Raw genomic sequence first — 24,903 nt, 5'->3', positions numbered from 1 at the left:
ATGACAAACAAAGCAGTGCAGAGCAGGTTAGTCTCTGTTACCCACGAGCCACTGGTGGCTTTTACAAGTGCTGGTCCTTCAGGAATGTTCCCCTCTGGATGCTGTGCTGTGACGTGCATGGCCCTATGGAACCAGCCCAGCGGCGGGTGGCTGTTAACTGCTCCCGTCTTCCAGCAGGCAGTTACCAACAGGCACCCCGGGCACCTGGGCTGTGGTTACACCTCACCACATGCCGTTCATTTCGTTTGGCTCCGTGGGTGCCACAGCGCAGCTTACACAGCACAGTACCGCATCAGCTGCTGGAGAAATTAAGGCAGGTCACTGTCCTCTGAAACCAAGTGGGTGGGGGCTGCTGCTTTTCATGGTAATGCGTGGTGGCTGTTTGGGGACCAAAACTCCCAGCCTGGGACTAGGTAAGACCATGGATGGAGTTTACATTCCCCTTTAAATACCATTCAGCAAGCTTTTAGGATTTTGTTAAAGCCCCTGTAAGGCCTCAGCTTTGAGTCCTGAATGTCATCATTCACCTCTCCACCAGTAGTCACCTTTTATTTTTTTTTCCTTTTATTTTTCCCCCATGTTAAACTCCTCCTTTCTTTGAACCATTCTGTACAAAGGGGTGAATCCTCAGCAAGTGACAGAAAGAAGGCTTGAATATTCAGCAGTTCCCTCTCCTTTTAGTCAGGCACAGCTGATATCTGGGTAATAGCTCTCGCAGCAAGAGGGAAAAAAATCTTGATTTTCCTGAAAACCCCAAGGGGCAGCATTTCTTCCAGTGGCAGTGGAAGGGGCATCTGAGTGAGTGAAGCTTATCCACCTCTCATATGTACTAAATATTGGGAGTTGATTCTCAATTTTTATTTACCACTCCATCACTGATTTCATCGCAGGGTGAATGAGATATGAGCAGTAGTTTTACCTCGTGATGACTCACCAGAGTGAGCCCTGGGGAAGAACCTACCAGACGCTTCATAAATCGTTGGATAAAGATAAAAATGCTGGCTACTTCTCTTGCACCGGGATTTTATAGCCATGTGTCCATCTCTCATTATGCTCTTTGTTATGAAACCCCTCTTCCAGTGCTGACACGTTCATGGGCAGCTGTAGCTTTCAGATCTTTTAGGGTTTTACTTAAAGGTTTTCGCTGGTAGCAAAGCGTGAATTTGCTTTATTCTGCAGATTGCCTCAGCTTTTACAGGAAAAAAAGTAATGAAAGAAATGAATTGTGATGTGCTGAGAAGTACGTCACACGGATATTTTAATCCTTCTTCATGCTGGCAGCGCATTAACATATGGAAGCAAGGAGGGCTGTCTCGACGAACCGCTACCTCCGGCTGAAAAAAGCAACGCCGCTCCCCAGAAGATCTCAGTCTTTTCTATACCATGCGAGCGAGACCTCTGGTGATAGCAGGACCCTTGTCGCCGTCCCATATGTTATTATATGCTCTATTTTTAGCAAGTATTATGCCAGTGCCTTGACGTCACGCCGGCGTGAATTAGCGCTGCTCTGCCGAGCTCCCCCTGCTCCCAGAGGGGTGGGCGGTGGGGTAGCTGGGGGCTGCCCAGCCGGCGCTGAGCCGCAATGAGATGACTGCACAGGGTCTCCATCGTCTTTGCACGTGACAAATCAGGGAGCAAAATTAGAATCAGAAGCGTTTCGCTCATGTAGTCAACGCTGGTACAACAGCCTGAAAGAGCTCGTGCAGCTCTCGCAGGAGCTGGAGCGTTTCAGTGTCTTTGCACACGCTAAATGGGAATTTTTCAGTCTCCTCAGGTTTTTGCTGCGCTAGGTTGGGTGGCTGCTGCAAGGGCTTTGTGTGTGCTCCGTCTGTGACATGCAAGAGCGATCTGAAAGAGGGGAGGAACTGTGTCTGCTGTTCTTTGAGCTGTTCCCTTCACTGGACTGCGTTTCTGGGACGAGTTCAGTCAAGCAGAGTTCAGGCTGCATCATTGCTAAAATACATCTGAATAAAATAGTGCTGTAATGCGTTTATATGTGGCGCAGGGAGCTCCGGAGGGGCAAGTAAAAGGGAGCAGGTGGGTGTGAGGAAAGGAGGGTGAGCAGGAACCAGAATTGTTGGGTTTTCTCCTCGCTGCACCAGGACAGCTGCTCTGTCAGCTCCCCTATGAAGTAGTTGGATAGCATGTTGTTTAAATCATTCAAGTTTAAAGTTTAAATAGATCTCTAATCCAATTTGTGTGGAAGCAATTTCCTTCCAGAAAACAGATTATTTCTATCCAGGCTGCTCTGCTGAGCTACCCACCCAAAAGTTAGCAAAGCAGAGGCTTGGCTTGTGTGCTGATTAAAGGCACGAAGAAAGCTTCCAATCAGTCTGCTTCCTTCCTAATTGCAAACTTTAAAACCCAGCTGATTTTGCACGTCCTACTAACAATTATAAATAGCTGCCATTCAAAATAGCATAAGAGTGATACAAACAGCTTGCTTTAATGTAACATCTTGCTGGCAGGTTATAACAACAGTAAACAAACAGGATCTGTAAAACGGTACACTGACATCACACCAGCATCATCGGGGTTTTGTGTTTTTAATATTGCAGCAGTGAATTTTCATAGAGAACACACGACTCTTCCTCCAGCAAAGATCATGTTGGGAACTCTCTGTCTTGTCGATGTAGCATATCGCATAAGGCTTTTTTGTTTCTTCCAGCAAGTCCCTCACGCCATAGTATCTCTGAGTGGAGGATGCAGAGCATTGCCAGGGATTCGGATGACAGCTCAGATGATGAATACTTTGATGCACATGGTATGTGGAGCCTAAATTACCATCATTTGTTACCTGAAATGGTGGGGGAAGAGGACAGAAAGCATGAGAGGCTGGGGGGTGAGCGGGGAAGGAAGCAAGACTTTTTGGCTTTGTTTAGAGTCCGTTCCTTTCTAAGCAAGCTGTGTGCAGCATCAGTGCAGCTTCTTCGAGCTTCCCCAGCATCACTCAGCAGACTCTTATATTTAACAGCAACGTTTTGTATTGTGTGATCTCGAGCAGTCTTAAGCTTCTGGAGCTGTATTTCATTTGGTGCAAATGTGTGGGTAAAATTCAGCAATGCTAACTGGACTGGGGGTGTCTTAATGATTCTGATTCAGTAAGGCGAGTTTTTTTAATTATTATTTTTTGATCAGTAAAAGGTATGATTAATTGTCCTGTCCGGGCTTGAAGAGACCAAAGTTTGCCTTATTAACTCCTTGTTGTCCTGTTCCTAGAAATACAGTAACAAATGCAGCGGGGTAATTCATGTGCCATAATTCGTCGGTGTTCATTCCAGAATTCCCCGAATAATTTTGACTCTTCATATTAGGAGAAAGCTGTGGTGGTTTTTCCTTTTTTTCTGTGCATGTTTGTGAAGAAGCGTTGTGCCACTGCGTTCATTTCATACAACACTTAATGTGTGTTTAAGCCTGAAAGGCTCCGTCTCTGCTGACAACAGATGGACCCTTCTCTCGGCTCGTAATGCTAATCTAAGTTCCGTGCATAACGCGTGCTGCTGGAGGTGGTGACCTTTCTGTGAAATGGAGTTGTTAGAAGATCACACCCCAGTTTTGTAAAGCAGAAATTCAGTAACGTTCAGCTAAATTTCAGTCTCAAAAAAAAATGGTAGTACCATGCTCCAGAGGACTTGTCTCATCAAGTATTTAGGCACGCATCCTAAATTCTGGGGTAAAATGTGGCAACCTTTTGGGACTTGCACAACAGCAGCTTAAGTAGCCAGCGTGCTTGTAAGTCAAGGTGATGAATGTGTCTTTTGCCCAGAAAGAGAAGGGCCAACTTCATTTAAGTGTCTCTATTAACTTATGTAGCATCTACAAAAACTTGGTAGGGGTTTATTGCAGCAATATACATACAGGAAAAGAGGAGTGAGTCATTGAAATGGCATCGCTGCTATCCACCCTCTTTTTTTGGCTTTTTAACTACTCAGTAATAAAATTGAGACGGAGACAGCTCTGCCTGGGATGCAGGCCCCTGGGGATTCCCTGGAGTGCTCCTGAGGGGCCTGGGAAGGAGAACTAACAAAAATGCGTGCCGCAGTTGGCATCTGCCCCTCTGTTGCAATACTTTGAGGAGTTTACAAGGAAAAGCAGCAGCTCCTGTTCTGCTCGTACACAATGCACCTCCGTTTATGTACAAGTTGTTCTCTGCAGTCCCCGCACAGTTGGTTTTGAAAATTCTGCCTAATTTAATGGGATTCTGGTTTATGAGCTCAGGAGTCATCTCCCAGCTCTGGGTCTGAGCAGGGGCTGAGCACCGGTGTGGTTCATCCTGCGGGGGGGTTTGCAGGGTCGGTGCCACGGGATCTGGCAAGGACCAGGATGCGAGCCAACACCCAGCAGAGTTCCTCAGCATCCTCAGCAGTGCTTCCCAAATACACACGTGTTTCCTTGCCGTGCAGTGGGCGTACCCCGAGCCCGGGAATCCGCCTTGTCTTGGGCTTCCCACTCATCCTCGTGCACTGGCATGCTATGGTAAAGATGGTGACAAATACAGTAATATCTAATTTCTATCCTGTAATGAATGCTAATAACAGGAGTAGTATCCCTTTCAGTGATCACTTAGGCAGTAATAAGGGCTGTAATTAAACCTCTCGAGGAAATAAGTTCAACGTTTAGCTTAAGTTGCTGAAGGAGCTTGGAGTGCTATCTTCCCCCTAATCCTCTGCCGCACGCACATGCTTTCCCCTTGCTCTGAACAGGTAGCTCTGCACTGCCTCGTGCAGGGAACTGGGGCTTTACTCGGATTTTTTCCATAGCTGAAAAAGGAAATGGCATGCCGATACCAAAGTTTCCAGGTTGCTGCCTTTTTATGGTCAGTGTGTAAATAGAAACTCCTAAAAATGATTGGTCTTTGCTTGGCTTGCGCTTAGATCTGAGCTTCCAGCTCAGATATGTCAAAAAGGGTAATATATCTCATAAACTTTTTGTTCCTGATTCCAGGATTCTTCCAACTAACAATCTTCTTAGTACCTGTACAGCAACAAGGGGGAATCCGAGGCTGGGTCTCCAAAGATTACAGCTTTTAGATTGCCAAGACATCTGTAAATGCTGCTGTTATTATTATGTTTCTAGCTCTTTATTAAATTTACAAGCCCAAAATTTTCAGGAAAGAAATAATAAGCACAGAACAATAAATAAATTAGAAACCAATTAACCTCTGCAACAGTAAAAGATACATCCTTAATTAAAAAAAAAAAAAAAAAAAAAAAAAAAGGAACCAGCAGCTCATACCAAAAGCATCGTTGTAAGACTTGAACTGCTGCTGTTTGCTGTGGGTTCAAACGGCAGCTCCAGAGCTCTGGGCTCTGTTTCTTTCCCCCGAAAGTCCAATTTGGGCTTTTGCTGCTGGCAGTTAGGGCTGTGCAGTGCATCCACGTGTTGTGTGGGCGCAGGGCACGAGCCTGCTGTCCTCGTCCCCCAGCCTGGCATCGATCCTCCGAGGGCTCATACAGAGCAAGGCTGTTACCCTTTCTGGAGGGTGTTTTATAGGGACTGCCCTTCGTATGCCTCTTCCTTTTTGTTATGCTTCTAGGAACTTCGTATTTTTGGGACCCTCGTTCCTTCCCAGCTGTAGTAAAATTAACTAGGGAAGAGGATCTCGAGGTAGGAGGGAAATGGCAGCCGCTCAGGCAGTGTGGCCTCGTCTCCTAAGGAAATTGGGCTAAAGATAGCCTGGGGAGTTTATGTTTCCTTTCTTACTCATGCCTTTTTAGGTATTCAGACCTATTAACAATAGTGATCCTTATCACTGCTTCCCCCAAAGACCTCGCTTAGCTTTCAAGCAGCTCAGGGAGGATCCTAGCAGTGAATGTTGCTTTGTCCTCTCCTCTGCTGGAACCCACTGGCTGCTTTGGCATCCTCGAGCAGTGTTACAAGGTGGTGCCAAGCAGAAAGCACGGCAAGGAAAACATCAGACTTGGTACCTCCAATGGTAGTGTTAAAAACCCATGGGATTTTTTCCACATCTGAGGATTTTTGTTTGTTTACCAACATGCAACTAAAAGGTCTTGTTTTCATTTCAAAATAGGCTTTTGAATATATTATGTAACAACAGCTATATTTAACAAAAGCTGGTAGAGTATCGTGTTGTATTGAGACTTAAACCATTCAAATGTTTATGAGATTACATAGAGCTGTGGGGACTTTTGTTTAAAATTCTGTTCTGTGCTCTTGCCTGTATACATATTTGTATGTGTGTGACTCTCAAAACATCTGTTTTTAAAGAGGACTTGTCTGACAATGAGGAAATGTTCCCGAAAGAAATAACCAAATGGAGTTCCAATGATCTGATGGATAAAATCGAAACCCCTGAATGCGATGATGTCCAGGGTAATTTTAATTTATTTTTTTTTAGCCAAAACTGCATGTGACATTTCACAGTATTTCCAGGTAATTGTTACAGCCCCAGTCTGAAAAAGGTAAAACTTGTTATCTTTGTCTCATAAAAAGAAAAGCTGAGACAGAGCACAAAAATGACTGCCCAGTGCTGCTGAAAAAGAATTGCCCAGTGGGAGCTGGCATAAGGAAGCTCTCGATTCTCTTTATTTTCCACGTTGGTTGGGTGCCTTTGTTGCGACAGCCAGGATTCTCTCGTATAATGATGAAATATTCCAGCTCCGTCTTGAATTACTCGAATTTCTCCCGGCTTTTCTTTCCTCTTGCTCCATCCTTTGTTCTAATCCGTACCTGCCTTGGTTTTATTTCCTGCTCGTTTTGAAAAGAAGCTGACTCCTCAAGCAGATCGATTCATGTAGCAGCACAGTAGAAGCTGACACCTAGGCTTTCTGGTACAAAGTCGGTCTGTGTAGGCACAGACACACGAACACATCAGAACTCTGCTCCCCCCGAACAGTTCAAGCTGTTCCTTTTATTTTCCCCACAAATTGATCATTTCTGACAATTGTGCGGGGATTTCCCGTTGTTGCCATGCTTAATGCAGTAAGGATGCTGGGTTGCTGTAACGAGAGAACAGCGTGCTTGTGTTCTCCTGCTTACTGAGGTTATGAGAAATTGCTGGAAAATAAGTGACCTGCCATTGCCCAGGCTTCTCTGGAAGGAGGCGGGTGGGAAAGAGAGGGCAATTAGACGAAATAATTAAAGCGCTATGAGGCAAAAAGGCTGAGAGGCATTGGCACAATCTGCCTTTATTGGAAGACTGTCTTTGCCGAAGTGTCTTGCAGTGCTGATGTTTTAAACCTCTGTGCTTCCAGGTGACTTGTATCACGAGACATCAGCAGAGTACCACGTTGGCTCCAGCGTAGAGAGGCTCAGCATCATTGAAGTAAGTGCTTTGGTTTCTTATAATGAGCTCCCTTGTTGCTGGCAAGTCTCCCTGTCGGGTAAATGGGGTAAACTGCTTCCTTTGCTGCGAGTGGTGTCTTGTCTTTGTGTGTTGTTTGGAGCCACGCTGGCATGCTCTGTACTCCGTGGCTAGGCTTAAGGGATTACTTCACCTGTCTTTTGAACATCATATCGAAAATTCTCTGTCGTTTGCAGGCAGTGTCAGGTATCCAGCTGGAAAAAAAACACAGATCCTGTGGGGATAACTGCTGCCTGAGGCACTGCTGGTAGAGCTGCCCTGATAATGCCAAATGAGCTGGTGGAGACGTGGGAGCAGGAGAGCCGCGTTCCTGCAGCACCACGGTGCAGGCTGCCGTAGTCCCACTGACACAGCTGTAGCCCACTCCTCTGAGCTGCTCAGGGACTTGTCTGGAAACCAGTTATAGCACAGCTTGTATCAGAGCTCGGGATAAAATAATAAATAATTACCCCCTGGCTTTCCAGATTTTGAATATACAGGCTTTGGCAATTCAGAGTCCTAGTGAGAGTGTCGTGGAGTGGCTGTACTCATCCTACCCTGCGAGCATCTGTGCTGCACAGATGTAGCTGCTTGCAGAGTGCCTGCTGAGCTGCCCAAGCTTTGTCAAAGTCAGTCAAAGACCACGAGTGTGGTATGGTCTTTGGTACTGTTCTACGTGCCGAGCTGTACGTTCATAGTGCTTTGGTTTTGCTTTAGACACTGAGGGCTGTAGGGAGAGTGGGGGGTTGGGGGTGGGAATAGCTCCAGCCACCTCAACATAAGCCATCCACAAGTTACAGCCCTAAGATTTTACCTAAAGGTGAAAAGGTGCAGAGAAGTTGCTGTCTTCTTCAGAGGGCTATACAGATTCGTGTCCCTCCCATTTCTGGCTTCATTTTAGAAAAAGAGCTTGAAAGTGAAGTGAAAATACTTGTTATTTGTAGTTGTTCACTAACAGTCCACTAAAACCGTTTGAAATTCCTACCCACCATTGTGGGCACTTTCAGTTTATCGAAAGGTAGTCCAAGAATCAGGTGTCTTAAGTGACTCCAGGTCTCACAAGAAAGTTCGAAACAGCCACCTCCACCCCAAACTAATCAGCAGCTGCTTGCATGTTCCCCACTTCCTTTAAGGGCAGAGGTTAATGAACTGGAAGGGAAAGGTGCCTCCAAATGGCTGCTGATAAGCCTCCAGATGACCTGAGCTTGGTGACTCATGTTGTTCTCCACATGAGCACTTAAACATTTGGCTGAAAGCAAAAGCGGTGCCGAGATGTGGAGAGAACTCCTCCCATGCCTCCAGCCAGGCAAAAGTTCACCTTGCAAGCACTGTAAACTGGAATCAGAGGTTTAAAGAGCAGGCATTAATACAATGTAACGGTACTAAATAATTAAAGGCCATTCTTGCGCAGGAAGCCTGGAAAATCTTTATTACAGCCTTGGATGTGAATTTTAATGCTTCTGGTGGGCTGTGTATTAACACACGCTTTAACGTTATCTGGTAAAAATGCAAGCTAGCTGCTAGGCTGCTAATGTGTGCCTAGGCATGCTTCCCTCCCACCAGCATGTTCGTCAGGGGCTCAATTACTGCTCAAAAGACAACGGGCTAAAGATGCTAAAATGAGACGAATTTGCCAAATAGAAACCCCTTCTGCCTCTCACCTCTTCCTCACCACCTCCCAATGGCTGCAGGGAGTTGCCTTCCTCTGGGGAAGGAGCCAGGATGTTCTCAAATGTCCTCTGCTAGCACGTGGGGTGAGGCACAGGAGAGAAGATCAGCATCTCCTGCTTCCACATGTCTCAGAGGTGTACGGTAGTGGGATTTGAGTCTGCATGGGAGCCATTAACACTGAAAACCCTGGTAGTGGACAGATATTAAAAATAGTTTGTGCTCCGTTGTGTTATAATGTGCAACCAGCGCAAGTAGATGATCTTGTACCTTCTCTTGGGGCATCAGAATTGGGAGTACGGCTGCTCTGGTGGCAATAATCCTCTCCGGTTCAGATACAAACTACCGGCTGTCTGTTAAGGCAAGGAATTAATTCGGTGTAGGAAGCAAAGTACCTGGACAGCCGTGATAAAAGCCCCTGCTGTGTTCATGCAGCAATCTCCCAGCCAGATGTTGGCCAGTCCTTGCTCACAGGGAACTTATTTTTTTTTTTCTCTTTCCTGTGTGGGAAATGAGACCTGAAAGGAGGAGCCAGGTTCTCTGCTGTTGCATCCAGGTGTATCTGAGGTCCATTTCCATAAATCAAGCAAATTCTCTCTACAAGACAGTTAAGTCCAAAACATGGAGAGATTATTCTAAAATTTCATGCTTCCTGCGCTAAGAAACAGTATTTTCACACACTTATTCAGGATCAGTTTATGCTCTTTTGTGCCAGTGCCCGCACTGTCCTCTGAATTAAGTATCTCTTTTCCTTCCCTAGCTTTCTTTTCTCATCTCCACTGCGCTTGAGAGCTGGCATTTCATCCTCCTGTGGCATTGATGTGGCTAATGCACGTATTATAGGTACCATGCATTAGCTTAGGGGAGAAAATGTGATAAAATTTGCATAAAATGCATATGGGACAAATACAATTCCTTTGCAGAACAAGCCTTCCTACCGTGTTCTGTTTCACCCCCACCTAGGACGAGTCGGTGCAGCCGTTAATGCAGCCAAGCAAAATCCACGTCCTCCTTCTGGTACTCCACGGAGGGAACATCCTGGACTCAGGAAGTGGTGATCAGAGCTCTAAGCAAGGAGATGTCAACACCATCACGACCGTGTTTGACACAGTGATGAGGGTGCATTACCCAGCTGCTCTTGGACACATTGCCATCAGGCTAGTCCCTTGCCCAGCCATCTGCTCCGAAGCCTTTTCGCTGGTGTCCAGGTAAGTGGATGGGTTACATTTCATGCTTGCCTTTTTTTCTTTTTTTTTTTTAATCCATGCAATATTCTGTATGTGGTAGTGGTAGCTCTGACCACGCTTTGAGAATGCACTTATTTAATATACTAGAGAGGCATTCAATCTCGATTTCATACTTAGCCGCAGTGAATACAGTAATCATGCAGCAAGAGTTCACTGATTGATTTATTCTAATTAATCCAATAAATACTAAGGCTTTAATTCCTTGTCTGAGGGTTGTTCTATCACTGTAAGTATGTTGTCCTTGAAGATTTACGTTTGATGGGAGGGAAAGATTTATTAAGCTCTCACCCATTCACACTGGAGTAAATGGCCTTTTCTATATTGGCACTTTTTTTTTCTTTTATTTTCTTTTTTTTTTTTTAGCAATCCTCATTACTAACTGTACTGTCCATAAATGGCTTTCCCCACTCTGCATCTTAGGCTGAGTGTTTCCCATCTCTCTCGCCCTCTCCAGCCTCAGCCCATATAGCTATGATGAAGGCTGCCTATCCAACAGCCAGGACCACATTCCCCTTGCTGCACTCCCTCTGCTAGCGACATCATCCCCGCAGTACCAAGAAGCGGTAGCCACAGTCATCGTCAGAGCCAACCAGGCCTACAGCGAGTTCATCAGATCCCAGGAGGGCATGTCATTCAATGGCCAGGTGAGCCAGCAGCTGTTTATAGCCACAATGAAAGGAAGAGCAAGTGAAGCAATTTCCTTCTGAAGCTCTATTTTCATTACTCTCTCAGGAGGGATGGAAGCACGACAGAGTTGAGCTGCAATAAGAAAGCATGCTTCCATTTCTTTCTGAAAGAGAGAGAGATTATTGCTTATGCTCTGTCTTGAACCTTTGGGATTCCAAACAAAGTCAGAGCTTGTGTTCAGAAATGAAGCTACAAAGCTGTGAAGTTAATCAATTTTCAGCATGACACACCTTTCCAAATCAGGAATGCTACCTTTGTTACTAAATGTGATCTCTACTCCCATTGCAAACCGAGGCTGTTCGAGTGTTCCGGTCTTTAAAGGACCTTCAGCAGCTCTCACCGGGGTTGCCTGTTGCAAAAGTGGATTTCTTTTTTGAGACAGCACAGCTGCTGCGCCCTGTAAATACCATGACTGAGCATCACACCTCTGTGAGCAAAGGCACTCTCGAGCCCAGTGGGATTTAAGCTATTGAACAGGCTGTGCCCACTGCTTTGCTGCAGTGCGATTTATCCACCCCGAGTTTATTCCCAGCCCTGGGGCCCCAGACAGCCCTCTCCTGCTCAGGGGTCTCAGTGCTGTATTGTGCCTATCTGCTGAACACGCTTGGAGGCAGGACAGCATTATCTCCTCACAGCACAAACAGGGAACAGAAGCACAGGGAAGCTTGCCTGAAGTAGCACAGAGAGCTGGTGAGGAGGGAATCGGGCTTGTCTTTTTGAGGCTGGAGTTAGGGCCATAGTCAGTACTCTTTGTTGCTTTCACCCTGTTCCAGTTGGCATGTGGGGACAGCCAGAACATGTTAGCGTGTTAGCTAGTAGGAGTCTGCAGGGTCTGAATGGCTGTTGATTGACGAAATAGATTTACTGATAAAAGCACTGGTTATCCTGTTACAGCAGCTTTCCCGCGTATAATCCAGCACTCCTTTTAACTGTCATCTCTGAACTGAAGTCAAAGGGTTCTTCCCCGCCCCACTTCTGTTGCCTTTTTCAGGTCTGTTTGGTAGGAGATTGTGTTGGAGGAATTCTGGGATTTGATGCCTTATGCTACAGCAATCAAACTGTGTCCGAGAGCCAGAACAGCAGTCGGCGAGGGAGTGTTGTGAGTGTCCAGGTAATGCTGGTTCTCAGTGTCTGTTGGGAATGGGTCTGCTGGCCACAACACCTCCACAGCCCCTGCTTTTAGTAAGGATCTTTGCATGAAAGACCAAAGACTGTCTTCCTAATTGATGCCCAGGCCAACAGGTATGTCCTAGAGTGTGTCTCAGGACTTGGTGGCTTTGCCCTGAATGGGATCTTGGTGTAGATGGGGAGAGGAGGATGGAAGGAGAAAGATAAAATGCATGTGTATTCCTGATTCAACTGCCAGAGTGGTAAATCCAGGTATTTCAAATCCCAGGATACCGACCTTCTGTCTCCTGGAATAACAGTGAACAACACCTATTGCTCCAGTGGCTCTAATCTGGAAGCCAGCAGACACCTCAGCAGGAGCAACATTGATATTCCCCGTAGCAATGGAGAAGATCCAAAGAAGCAGCTGCCACGAAAAAGGAGTGATTCATCCACCTACGAACTGGACACAATCAAGCAGCATCAAGCCTTCCTTTCAAGGTGAGATTTAGAAGAAACAGAACCGGCAATATTCTGGAGCTGAGATCAGCGCACCTAGGAAACTTGAATGTTGCTTTGTCATCCTGTGACAAGGAAGGTGGAGGAAAGTGTAATTTTAGATTGGAGGAGTATAGATTTCATTGAGCGTGTTGCATACACAAAAAAAATTAACAGCACCATTAGTGGCAGGGAGAAAATCCAGCTGCTCTACTGCCTTTGTATTACAATGGGAGGAAGCAGCCCTTCATCCTGTCTCTTGACAACCCGGGCAGTCAGGTAACTGCTTTTTTTTTTTTTTACTGTGCTGCAGTTGCAGCATGGAATGGTTTGGGTTGGAAGGGACCTTAAAAATCATCTAATTCCAACCCCTCTGCCGTGGGCAGGGAGGTCATAATGCAAATATATAAATAGCATGAGTGAGAACAGGGAAGCAGGATTGGGAATCGGGTGTTGCTTTAATTTCTAAGCATCTTTGAAAGCTGACCTGTTGTTGGGAAAGCTGAGCATGTGTTGTGTCCTTTAATTTTGGCCTAGTTCAAGGGTGAGATTGAATTGCAGTGCTCTTTCCTGTTATAGGAGTAGGTTTCTGCTGCTGGGACAGTTAGATGCTCTGGGTAAGAAGTCCCGAGCCCCTGCTGGTTGGCTGACTCAGGGAGCAGCCTTCACCTACACAGGAGGATTGTTGTCTCTCTGCTGTCTTACATGACTATTTGGCGAAGCGACCTGAGCCCCTGCATGAAGCAGGGACGGGGGATTGGGTTTTGTCCCCTGCCAGGGCTGCACCCTTGCACCAAGGTCACGTTTCACATTTGTTACTCACTGTCAAAGCCCTCAGTATCACATTGCAAAGCTTCTTCAAATGGACTTTCAGAAACATATCCGTTAACATAACTGATAAAATTTTCATAACGGTCTTTCCATTGCTGCTGATCATTCAGGGATTACTTCTGTAAGCCCAGAGGCTTTTTCTGACTGTTTTTTTCTGACTCATTTGCCTTGCCTGTGGAACTGGATAGCCTGTCCCTTTCTCTCCTACAGGACCAGACAGGCTGCATCATCCTCTTAATCCCTCTTCCCCCCCACGTCCCAGGGACTGAGGAGCAATGTCTCCCCCAGCAAACGCTGTTATCTGCATTGTCAGTGTCCAAGGCTGTTTCTTTTGCCCTGTGCTGAGCTGAAATCCTGTCTCAAATTTCTGCTTCTTCATTAATTGCAGTTGTTGCTCCAGTCCGGGGGCTCCTGTTGTCCTGGCCCTTTGGCAAAAGATTCATAGGAGAGAGAAAACACCAAAGGGAATGTCACTGGGGCACAGAGTTGCTATATTCAGAAAGATAAGCTGCATTTACAAAAAACAAACAAAAAAAAAAAAACACAATAAGCTTCTCAGCTATTTCTAGCAGGTTAATAAAAGGCAATCAGTCTCTTGTTCGTACCTTATTGAAACAGCCTCCTGTATTACAGGAGAAAATCTGAGTCATGCAAAAATGTGCTTTCTCTTCCTTGTTCTTGACCTCCCGAGCACAGACTGAGCGCAGGGAAGTGGGCTGGCGTCTTGCTGCATTTTTGCATCTGGTTTAGCAGAAGCAGTGGGCCTGCGATGGCTGAGGGATTGCACGGTGCCATCTGTCTCTTCAGATAGCTTTGTCCTGCTCCTTCTTGCTCCATCTCCTAAGGAGCGTGGCTGCTCCCTTCAGGAAGCACTCGAGGGGAGCGTGGAAAGGGCTGTCAGTGTTCAGTACACTGATGGGTTGCTGCACCTTTGGGGCTTTCATGTCTTTTTTTAATCAATCTTTAGACCTTGGGTCAAAAATAAGCCTCTCCCACAGCTCAAGAGCAAGATTAATTCGTGAAAAAGAGCAGCCTGATGCCACGAGTTCTCTTTGCATCTCTCCCCCTCCGGTCCCTGGCTCAGGGGCGGTTCAGGGGCAGGGGTTCTCCTCTTCCACTCCAGCATCTTGGCAGGGTGTCCCACCTGGCCCCGTCCTCAGACCTCGTGCTCACAGCCATCATCGCTGAGCAGCGCAGTCATGGGCTGAGTGCCCCAGCGCTCCCGCTGTCACTAAATAATGATTTTCCCATATGAAAACTAAGCTCTGATGTGACACAGCTTCGTGCAGGAGATTGGCGGAGCAGAGCCAAGTTTTCCTAATGGGCACCGCATTCTGGCAGCCTGGCATATGGGGGCCTTTCTATCCGTGCCTATTGCAGATTCCAGCCTGTGCCAAAGACACTCATTTTTATTCATGTATCAGACCTACCCGCTTCTCTGGGATAATGCCCAGCAAGCCAGAGCAGCATCTGGAGATTACAATCACACATTTATTTTTAAATTCAGTCCTTCTGCACAACTACATTATTTCTGGCTGTGCTGTACTTGTATTATTGTAAATGAGTTGATTTGCTTCTGAAATCCATAAGCTCTTGTTTAATTAATGCACACAGTACATCTGCTGCTTTTTAAAGGGAGAACAGGGCGCTGTAGGTTGCTTGGAGCTTGATGGATTCAGAGTTCCCCTTGGCTCTCGTTTCTTTTGATTGTAAAAAAAAAAAAAAAAGACTATCAGGTTCCCGGTAAAACGAGAGGAGCTGTCCAAATTGCTCAGTGGTAAGACTGTCCTCATTCGCTTCCGTTCCCCACGAGGAGATGCCACGGGAAGATGAGCGAATACACAAAAAGCCTTGTACCTGCCCTGCCGCAACACATCCGCCGTCAGGATCCTTTCTGTGGCGCGTTCATTCGGAATCACGCTGCCGCTGCCCTGTCTTTGGCAAAACCCAGCTTATTCTAAGTAACTTTGTATTCCTTACACACGGCAAACTTAATGCGTTGCAGTCTTGACAGCTGAAATAATTGTAGCTTCGCTGAAGGTGGCTTGTTTTTAAATCTGTTTCAGCGTTGCACATCTTGGCAGTGTGATCTCGGGGAGGCTCGTTCACATCACAGAACTGGGAACATCCTCATTTTAGCTGTCACTGCCGTAACCTCCTGTTCCTCTCGCTTTTGACATCGCTGTTTTGACTTCCTGTGATCCGTATGTCTGGCATAAGTCAGCTTGTTATTTCCCTGCGGATGGTAACCAGGGGAGTAGTACCGCAGGCGTGCGGGCGGGCTCCTTTAGGCACTACCTGGCAGCGGGGCACGAGGAGAAAGAAGGTTTTGAGCACCGCTGGGAACAGCGGCCAGCAGAGTTGCTGTCTCTGGGGTAATGGACTGAGTTTTCTTGCTTTGGCAAGCAGCACAAGTGAAACCCTCTTCTCTTCCCATCTGCATATTTGCAGCTTTTCTTTTACTGGAAAACAGCTACCCCAGAGGGGAACCGTGCACAGGGGTGAGCGAGTGCAACGGTTCCAGGGCTCCAGATGGTGGGGAGGGAGCATTCCCATTTCCCTGAGCACCGGGCAGGCACACGTCGCGTTCAGAAGCAGCAGCAGTGAGCCAGGGCTGTGGCACGCAGAGCCGGGCAAGTGCTGCTGAGCACCTGGGACCTCATCTTGGGGCTCCATTTGCATCATGCCTGACTGCAGGCCAGTAAACCTCTTATGCAGCCCAACTGCTGTGGTATCCATTTATCCTACATATTTTATAGACTCTGTTCTGATGCTTGTTAAAGTGTGTGAAAATACCCCGTTAAGATGTTGCTGGTAGTCTGTCTGAGGCTCTCCACTTGCAATTGTAGCAGTGAGAGCCCAGCAAGGCTGCAGCCTGAATCTGCAGAACCCAGAGAGGAAAAGAAATTGCAGCTTTTTTTGAGCCTTTCGGTCGTGAGAGAATGATCTCAGAAAACCTTTTGTGAACCAGGTTATTAGTATTACACATCTGCCACTTCAGCTTTATCCCAGATCTAGCCTGCAAAGAAACACTGCTTCCTCGCACGGGGGTGGATTCCCAGGCTTGTTATCTGAGGGTTCCTGTTTCCTTCGCCTCAGTGGCCAAAGGATATGTGACGTCAAATCCCACTTCTAAACCTCTGTATCGGCCAGGCTGCACTGCACACGGGTTGAATTTTTCAAGGAGATTTGACAACTGAAAGGAACGGAAAAAGCTTAGACACACTCTGTATCTTTTAAGTGCAGTTACCTGGAGTTGTTGGGCTGGGGTTGAGAGGTAGTCTGAATGGTAATAACTTGGCACATGTGGTCTCATGGGCAAAATATAGATGGGAAGGTCCTGGGTGCATGGTAAAAACAGTTTACCCCATGGTCACTGGATTAATTACCCCAAATTTCCATTCTCGGTGTGTGCCATGCACGTGCATGGAAACTGTGCTTCAAACTTGGTGCACAAGGATGTTAGAAAGTCTCTTGCGGATTTTGATCTTTGTTTTTCTTTTTCCCCTCCCATTTTCTTTTTCCTTTTTAATACTGTAACGTTTGTCCAACTACTTGCACGAGGAAGAAATGGGTAAGCACAGCTTTCCGTAACATTTGAGAGTAAGGTGATGGAAGGAACTCAAATGTTGACGACCAGAAAGCATAGCAGTGATGTGTCTAATAGAGAGAATCGCTGTAAATCTGCTTCTTCCCTTGGTGCTCTAGTAATTTTGCTTTGCTGGTTATTTTAGCTTGCCAATGACTGTTCTGCTAGCAGTAACCAAGTTTTTGACTCCTAAATATATATATATATAAATATTTGAGGAGAGTGGAGTGTGTAAATGAACCCACTTGAAGCTTGGTTTTGTACAGTCTAGATTATGCCAATGAAATGAGGTCATTGTTTGAGGGGACACTTTGCTGGATAATAAACTACAGTGAAGAGGCATGGTGGGTTGATTGGCACCGTTTCTTCCCTAAAGAGACAGAATTCTTCTCTCTGTCAATCATTTATCTGGTCATCCATTATGAAAAAACTACATGAATAAATTTATGTCTTTTCTGCTCTTCTAGTTTACATTCTAGTGTTCTCAGAAATGACCCGGGATCCAGGCGATCTAGTAGCTCCACTATGCTGGATGGAGGAAATATTGGAAAGTTTGAGTTTGAGATCACGGACTTCTTCCTCTTTGGTTCTCCCCTGGGTCTGGTTCTTGCACTACGAAAAACTGTCATTCCAGCGCTTGACAGTAAGTCCTGATGTAAACTGCTGAGCTCACTGAGTAATGCAGTAAAAACAAATATTTATATATAACACTTACTGCACCATAAGGAATCAGATCACTGTATGCTCTAGCCGACACTGATGATACAATTTATTTGCCATTTAGTTCAAAACATTAAAAATACTGGGAAATTTTTGAGTCTGTAAATGATGTGCTGATAAATTGTTTCCATTGATTAAACTGGAACATGAAGGAGATGATAAATCTTCAGTGCTTTTTCTGTTTTTGTAAACTGTTACCTGTTTTACAGACAAATAATTACAGTAACCTAACAAATAACCGTGTGATACTTGAATATTTTTTTCTCCATCTCTTTAGTCTTTCAGCTCAGACCAGCTTGCCAGCAGGTCTATAACCTGTTCCACCCTGCAGACCCATCTGCTTCACGCCTCGAGCCTCTTCTGGAGAGAAAGTTTTACCTTTTGCCCCCCTTTAATATTCCCCGTTACCAGAGGTTCCCACTGGGTGATGGCAATTCTGCTGTTCTGGGTAAGTCACTTTGGATTCATGTTAGCTGTCTGGAGGGTTATATCCACACTTCACATGAGGTTATCAAAGCAATTGGAAAGGCCAAGAAAGGGAATTGGCCCCGTAATGTTAACCTTGTTCCAGCTTTATCAGAAAAGTAGTTCCCTTCCAACAAAATCAGTGCCTTGTGACTCAAATGCCTGCCATTTGTCACACAAAGGCCATCAGCTGCTGAGAGTCAAAATGTGGTGACCTGTCTTTGAAGGTCCCTGTTTAACACCCAAGCTGGCGCTTGTGGTTGGGACTGGATGAACCATGATTAACTTGGCTGAGTTTTAGGACCTTGATGTTTGGGATGCCAGTGAAGACTGGAAGGAGCAGAGTCAATAGTGACATCATGAGATGATTTACTTGGTTGCACCCTTTGCTTTTTCATGGAACCAGCCAAAGGACTGGCTACTGCACACGGGTGGGCTGGTGACAGCGCCTTGCCTTTGCCACCTTGCCAGTGAGACACTGTTTTCCTAGGATACCTAGGATCCCTCTGCCATCAGTGGCCTTTTCACTTGCTCTAGCCCAATTGCAGCAGTAACAATGTCTAAAATGGCTGCGTGCATGTCCTTTTGGCTGCCTGGGTTGCATCTGAAGCAATTGTGTCCTGACCATGCCCTGCCTCAGCTCCCATTACATCAGTGCTCTCGCAGTTGATCTAATTAAATAAATTATATTTCCTACCATCTTCACCTCACTTCTGTGCCTAGACTCTCATGGTCTGCTGCCATTTCAGTGCAAGATCTCATTGCAAGGAGCTCTTCAGGAAGCTCAGCACTGTGCAGAACTAAATTTGACCTTTCTGCTTCACCTAAAGCTTTGGCTCCCTGGAGGGTCAAGGCTTTGGGGCAGGAAGAACAATTCCACCATAATTTTTCCCCTGTTGTAGGTTGTTAGTCAAAGGCTACTTACAGTAAACAGAGCAACTAAGAGTCTCTACTGTAAAACTAGATTTACAGCATACAAGAAATCATGCTGGCAAACCAGAGTCGAATATGAAAGCCATCAGCTAGAAAGATTGGGATTTTTTTTTCTCTAAAACTCTGGTAACTTTTCATTTATTTGATCATGTAGGACCAAATGAAGAGGAATACGTATCCAGAGGTGAATACAAAAAATGATACTCTGCATCACTTTTAACCTGAAAATGCAGAACAGTGGTCTTCTGTGTATCTGTATCTTTAAGCATTGTTTTAATTGCTGAATCTGATTTGTTAAATGGCCATAAACTAAAATCCACGTTTAATGGAGTGAATAAAATACTTTCTGCAGGCCCTACTCACTCATCAAATTTAGCAAAGATCTTGCTGCAACACTTTTTAAAAATGGATCCACCCACAACTGCATTTGTACCCAGTCCAGTTACAACAGCTCGGGGAATCTGTAGCAACTTGACAAGCAGATTTTTTTGAGGGGTATGCTTTAGATATCAGCTGCAAGTGGCTTCTTATAGAAATTAAAATAAAAAATCCTAAACATCTTTCCTTCTTCCCCTTAAATATATTTCAAATCCCCTGTTCTCAGTGAAGCCTGAAGCTAAAGCCCGGTTGCCACTGAGCAACCTTCATTCTGGTTATCATTCTGTGCAACAAGCAGTGATCTTATTAATTTACTGGGCCTCCCTAGACCTTTGTTAAGTTGACTGTGTCTAAGTTTAGAGAGACACTTCTATATAATGTAATGGAGAGGAGTTACACAGCTGTTAGCTCAACTCTGGGAAGGGTAGAATGATTTCAGAACCCTCTCCAGGTCTGAGCGTTGTTATTAAGAGATGCTGCTTTGCCACGGTGAATAGAACTGACAAAAAAAGCAACTTTAAATTCTCTTCTTGAGTAAGATGAAGCCTCTTCGTTAGCTTATCATAAAGTAACAGACTATTCCTTTCCATTAGAGTAAAACTTACGTTGACATTTATGCATTACCCAGGATTGTTCTGACCACGATTTGCAAAGCCACTGCTAAAGCAGGAGCGTTCACCATAGGGTGCTCCAGAAAAGTTAATTGTTGCCATAATTAAGAGATACGATTTGGTGATCATGTGCAATTCAGGTGCTCAATTATAATTATTATGTACTAAACATTCTGTAACGCTATTTGTGTGTGTTTCCTGGCACAGATAGCTGGCTTTTTATTTATTTATTTATTTTTGTCCAGGGCTCAGGAAGCCTCTTAGACTTTGGTTTTGCCATCTGTACTAAATGCTGGGTCCCTGTTTGATCACAACCAACGTGCAGAGTGAAATCAAATTCACATCCCTGCTTACTCCTGTGCTTTGCACTGTGTAGGCTGTGAGCCTCATTCAAGTAAATCTCCCTTAGAGCATGTATTTTTTTCTTCCTTGTAGTAAAAAAGATTTCTCTGGATCTGCTGGGTATTTATGGATTTGGCTCATTTGGAGGAGCTGGTTAAGAGACTCCTTTTTCTTTTGTTGTTGAAATGCCATCATTTTGCTCTCCTCTGCTACCAGTTAATCTCTCTGATGTGGGTCTATTTGGAAAGTCACCCATGTTTTGTTTCTTTTCCTCTATTTGAAGGTTTTCCTTTCATTGAAGACCCTGACTCATAGTTGAAGTGCTCAGTTGTAACTGTTTGTATGTTAACACTTTGTGGCCGCATGTCTGTTGTTCTTTGTCCTTCTGTTTTTTGTTTTGTTGTTGTTTTTTTATTTTCCCATCTGCTTCTAGTTGAGACAATCCAGAACAATCCCATCCTCCTCATGGAAAGTAGCCCTCTGGGTGCTCTCCAGCACCAGGACAGCTTCATGGAAACAAGTATCCCTGTTCCCGTACTGAATTGGCAAGATGTTTCCAATAAAAGTGCCGGTTTTGCTGAGAGTGTGTAATCTACACTTTTGTATTGTCTGTGGTCTTGGGTACTCGGGGTGCTTTTTGGAGATCATGCTGTTACCTCCTGGAGCTGAAATCTTCATGCTGTGTCTCAGGCTGTGCCACATGAACAAACTGCTTGGGATCGTGCTTGGGGTCTGGGAGACCCAACAGGAAAAAGAATGAGTTGGCATTACAGTGCTGACTTTGGAAGGGGAGACTGCCGCCACATGCTCAGTTTTTTCCTTCTGTGGTGGCTGTGCTGCTGGGAAGAGGCTTTGGCACGGAGACGTGGAGTCCCCGGGTGGCCCTGCTCGTGTGCAGGATCCCCTGGGAACGGCTTGGTTTGTCGGCAGCGTGCAACTCCCCAGCGCTCAGCCACGCTGCATCGTGGCCAGAAGTCTAATGCCTGTCGGACCAGGTTTTGTCCATTTGAGTGTCTCGTGTTTGGACAGTCCTTGTGGCTCTGCTGAATACACTGACTGAGGCTTTCAGACCCCAAGGTAGCTGTATGTGTTGGCTTTTGAAAATTAATTTTGTGACTTCTGCCTTAAAAGCAAACTTTGATGCATTCATTTTGCCTTATTTTACCGTTGTAAATGCTGCATGGCCTCATTTATTCTGGTGGTGGCTGGTGCTGCATCTGTGATTTTAATGAGATTTGACTTTGTTTCGGTTCTTTCTTTCCCGTGTCTTATTTGCCCATTCTTGCCTCTTTTTTATTTTGTGTTGGGAGCCTGATTCAGCTGCCTTTTTTGTTTTGTTTTGTTTTAACAAGCTGACCCTTGCTGTTCATGAGCAGTCCAGTACGTTATGTGGTCATACAGGGTGGCAACATCACTGACTATCCCAGGTAGCCTCTCCCTGATGATTTTCAGGTGTGCAGTTGCCACGTTGCCCGTGCTGTGATGTTCTGTAACAAAGCAGAGGGAAAGGATCTGGCACTATTAATTAAGCACTTTGGAGGTCGCTGATGAAATGCCCGTTAGCTGTTATCTGATACATCCCGCTGTCAGGACAGGGCTTTCAGTAGCTTCTCTGCTCTCTACCCTGTGTTTCAAGAGCATGATGTGGCCAAGCAGGGCTTGGTTTGACTGCAGCAGGTGCTGATTCCTAGTTCAGCCACTGGGAATGGATCTCCAGAATCATAACAACTTAAGGATGATGAAAATTTGTGTTGAAATTTGTGTGGCTCTTGATCTTAGGGTAGCGATTGCAGAGCGCCCAGCACTGGCTGGTGACTGGTGCAGGCAGGGTCTGGCCTGTGCTGAGCAGCTGGCTGGCTTCTTTGGGTTTGGTTGAGCCTTCCATATCTTCAACTGCTTTCGGTGTTTCCTGCTTTGGTGGCCATTTGGATGCCCCAAGGACTTAACTCGGTGCCAGCAGTACATTAGGAGGATGGCCCGGTGCCGCTCACTGAGTGCAAAACAATTAGTAAGGACGTTGACGAATGGGTCCATAAACAAAAAGGTACAGCACCGAAATGAGTATTAAAGATCCATAGCCAGGCAACAAAAAGGTGATTTTGCTTCTTACAGCAGCTCTTGTAGAAGTGCAGTTAAATCTCGATTCATGCATCGGTCTGACGTGTGCTGCCGGGAGCGGGGTGCTCAGGGTGCCACTCGAGCCAGTTCTCCAGCTATGGGAGCTTCCTCACTCGGTGAGGTCTGCTCTCAGACATGCTACAAGCACATTTCAGTCAGCTCAGTAAACCAGTGGCACCTCTGTCCACCTCTAATGTCCTGAAGGAACAGCTAATCTTGATGGTTTGTGGCTAAACCTGATCTTTCTGGTGCTGGTCCTGTTCCAGACATCGGGATTGGGTTGGAAGTGTTTGCTGGAGAAACCTCCCGGGCTGCCACCTGTGAAAAGCAGAAAACAGGGCCCTTCTGGAGCAGGAGCTGTCATAGGGGCTTGGTCACTTTGTGCCACTGTGGCAGCATCTGTGCCCTGGTCACATCATTCCCAAAGACAGCCCCCTTGGTTTCAAAGAGGCAAGAACCTTCTGGCCCAAAGGATTTGGTACAAAGACTACACAGAGTTTAGGAAAGATGTTGTTAGTTTGTTTCTTCATGGTTTTTTGTTTTCTTTTTTTCCTCTGGGTCAGGTCACAGGGTTTTGTCTGGAAGTCGCTGTCACTGCAGCTTTGGGGTTGAGGAGGCCTGGCTAAAGGGGCAGTTTTCTGTCCATGTTTCCTGCCCTGCTTTTTCCTGGCCTTCATTTTTCTTAGAAAATTTAATATTTCAGGAACAGAGGGTGCATAGCTTGAGAAAAGGGAGAAACATGACAGCCACCCAAGTGGGCTGGACGCAGGAACGCTGCAGTCGGGCTGCATATCAGCCCTTGCAGAGCAGATTCCTGCCTCTGACAGCTCGGTAACACTAAAACAGATTAGGTTTTATCCGAGTGAGAATGACTCCTGTGGTGACACTAGCTAGCATGGTGCTGGAGGGGCTGTTGAAGTGGTTTTTGTGTTGATTTGCTTTGTTTTTTTTCTTCAGACTCAAAAATCCACAGCTAGGCACAGAAAGCCAGATGACTAAGAAAGGAAGCCCAGAGTGCCACTGTTTTTAACTCTACTTATTTCCAGTTCCCGGGCCCATGAAAAAAGGAGGTAAAATTCACGCTAACAGAGCCAGAGCTGTGATCAACCCATTTGGCTCAGCCTTTCCTCCTGTGGAACACTGGTGTAAGACTCCAGCTGCTTCCTAATTCAAGCCACAGATGTTTATTTTTAAGGGAGAAAAAGAAGTTCAGGCCTCGCTGGTAGGTGCAAGCTAAACCTGAGCCTGGCGTTTTTCCTAGTTGGACAAAGCCGAACCTCTCCTTGCATCTGACCAAGTTCAGGGGAGCTGACGGTCATCACCTGTGTTGCAGCCGTGTCAGGGCACCTGTGTGATGGGATGGATAATTGCAGCAGGATCTCAGTCTGTACAGGCAAGAAGAAGGGGTAACCCAGAGAGGTGAGAGGGCTGTGCCGGGTCATGCAGTCAGTAGGTGCCTACAGTGGGAGTGAGACCCCTTACCCTGTCTGTGGGGTTGAACTCAGCCAGCTCCTGCCTTGGCTCATGTTCCCCAAGCACAGCCTCTGGTCAAAATGTCTCTCCTGCCTCGTGCTGGTGCTTTCTGCAGTAAGAAAACTGTGCTGGCCTAGTGGGGCTGGCTGGGCTGTGGATGCTGGTAGCAGCCTTGACAGCCAGCAGCTTGAGGCAAGGTGAAAAGTGGAGGAAAGTGCTGAGAAAGTGATGCTGGTAATGGCCTTTCAGGCACGACGTGGGCAGCGTGTGAAGCTCATCATCAGGTCAGGCTCCCGCTAGGACTCAGATCTTGCAGTCCACAAAGCTTTTACACAGAGCAGCTTGTGGCCTGATTTTCCCTGCAGAGAACAGAACTCTTTTACCGACACTTATCTACACATTTTCTGCTTCATACATTCTCTTTCCCTCCGCTGCAGCAGGATTTGTGTGGGCACAGACACTGCTGCTGTGAACTGAAAGATCGGAGGAAGCAGAGCAGTAGCCCCAAGCAAAAAGATCTGTATTAAAATAAACCAGTTGCCAAAACAACGCCTTGTGTCAGCCGCACGCTGGGATCAAATCCAGGGATTGCCAAACTGGCTGAAGTAGGCGGAGGATGTTGGTGCAGGGGAGTAATGTACTTGTGTTCCCCATGGCATCCACTGCCCAGCTGGGCACTAACTTTTGCCCTGTCTGGAAAAAAAGCTCAGATGCTGCTACTCAGGCACAACAGAGATGGGCAACATTAAAGCGATAGTAAATAGCTTTGCTTTTGCATGTTACTGTCATACCTGTGTTGCCTGCTGTGAAGCACGTGGTATTGGCACCACAAACCCTCTGCAGTGCAGGATGGTGAGATGCCCCAGAGACGTTTAATTTGGCCTCAGAGCATCCACAGAGGGGTGGGTGCTCATACCACTGTTACAGGGGGGG

The 24,903-nt window shown here is 46.1% G+C and overlaps 1 protein-coding gene across 7 annotated transcripts in view; it reads left to right on the top strand.

The window, feature by feature from the left end:
* Positions 1–24,903, top strand: part of PITPNM2 (phosphatidylinositol transfer protein membrane associated 2) — a 133,992-nt gene that overhangs the window by 93,109 nt on the left and 15,980 nt on the right. For 4 of the 7 annotated variants that reach the window (XM_035340862.1, XM_035340865.1, XM_035340860.1 and 1 more), the window contains 10 exons: positions 2,669–2,764; positions 6,229–6,333; positions 7,215–7,285; positions 9,935–10,179; positions 10,673–10,862; positions 11,897–12,016; positions 12,302–12,513; positions 17,398–17,573; positions 17,928–18,098; positions 20,813–20,962. In XM_035340862.1, the coding sequence (XP_035196753.1) occupies positions 2,669–2,764; positions 6,229–6,333; positions 7,215–7,285; positions 9,935–10,179; positions 10,673–10,862; positions 11,897–12,016; positions 12,302–12,513; positions 17,398–17,573; positions 17,928–18,098; positions 20,813–20,962 (1,536 nt within the window). The remainder of the gene's footprint in view (positions 1–2,668; positions 2,765–6,228; positions 6,334–7,214; positions 7,286–9,934; positions 10,180–10,672; positions 10,863–11,896; positions 12,017–12,301; positions 12,514–17,397; positions 17,574–17,927; positions 18,099–20,812; positions 20,963–24,903) is intronic. The other 3 variants (XM_035340867.1, XM_035340866.1, XM_035340863.1) reach the window with 1 other exon arrangement.

Source organism: Oxyura jamaicensis, chromosome 15 (assembly GCF_011077185.1).
Source record: "Oxyura jamaicensis isolate SHBP4307 breed ruddy duck chromosome 15, BPBGC_Ojam_1.0, whole genome shotgun sequence".
In the NCBI taxonomy this organism is placed as follows: Eukaryota; Metazoa; Chordata; class Aves; order Anseriformes; family Anatidae; genus Oxyura; species Oxyura jamaicensis.
The sequence above is the reverse complement of the archived record's forward strand: the minus strand, read 5'-3'. Positions and strand labels throughout refer to the sequence as shown.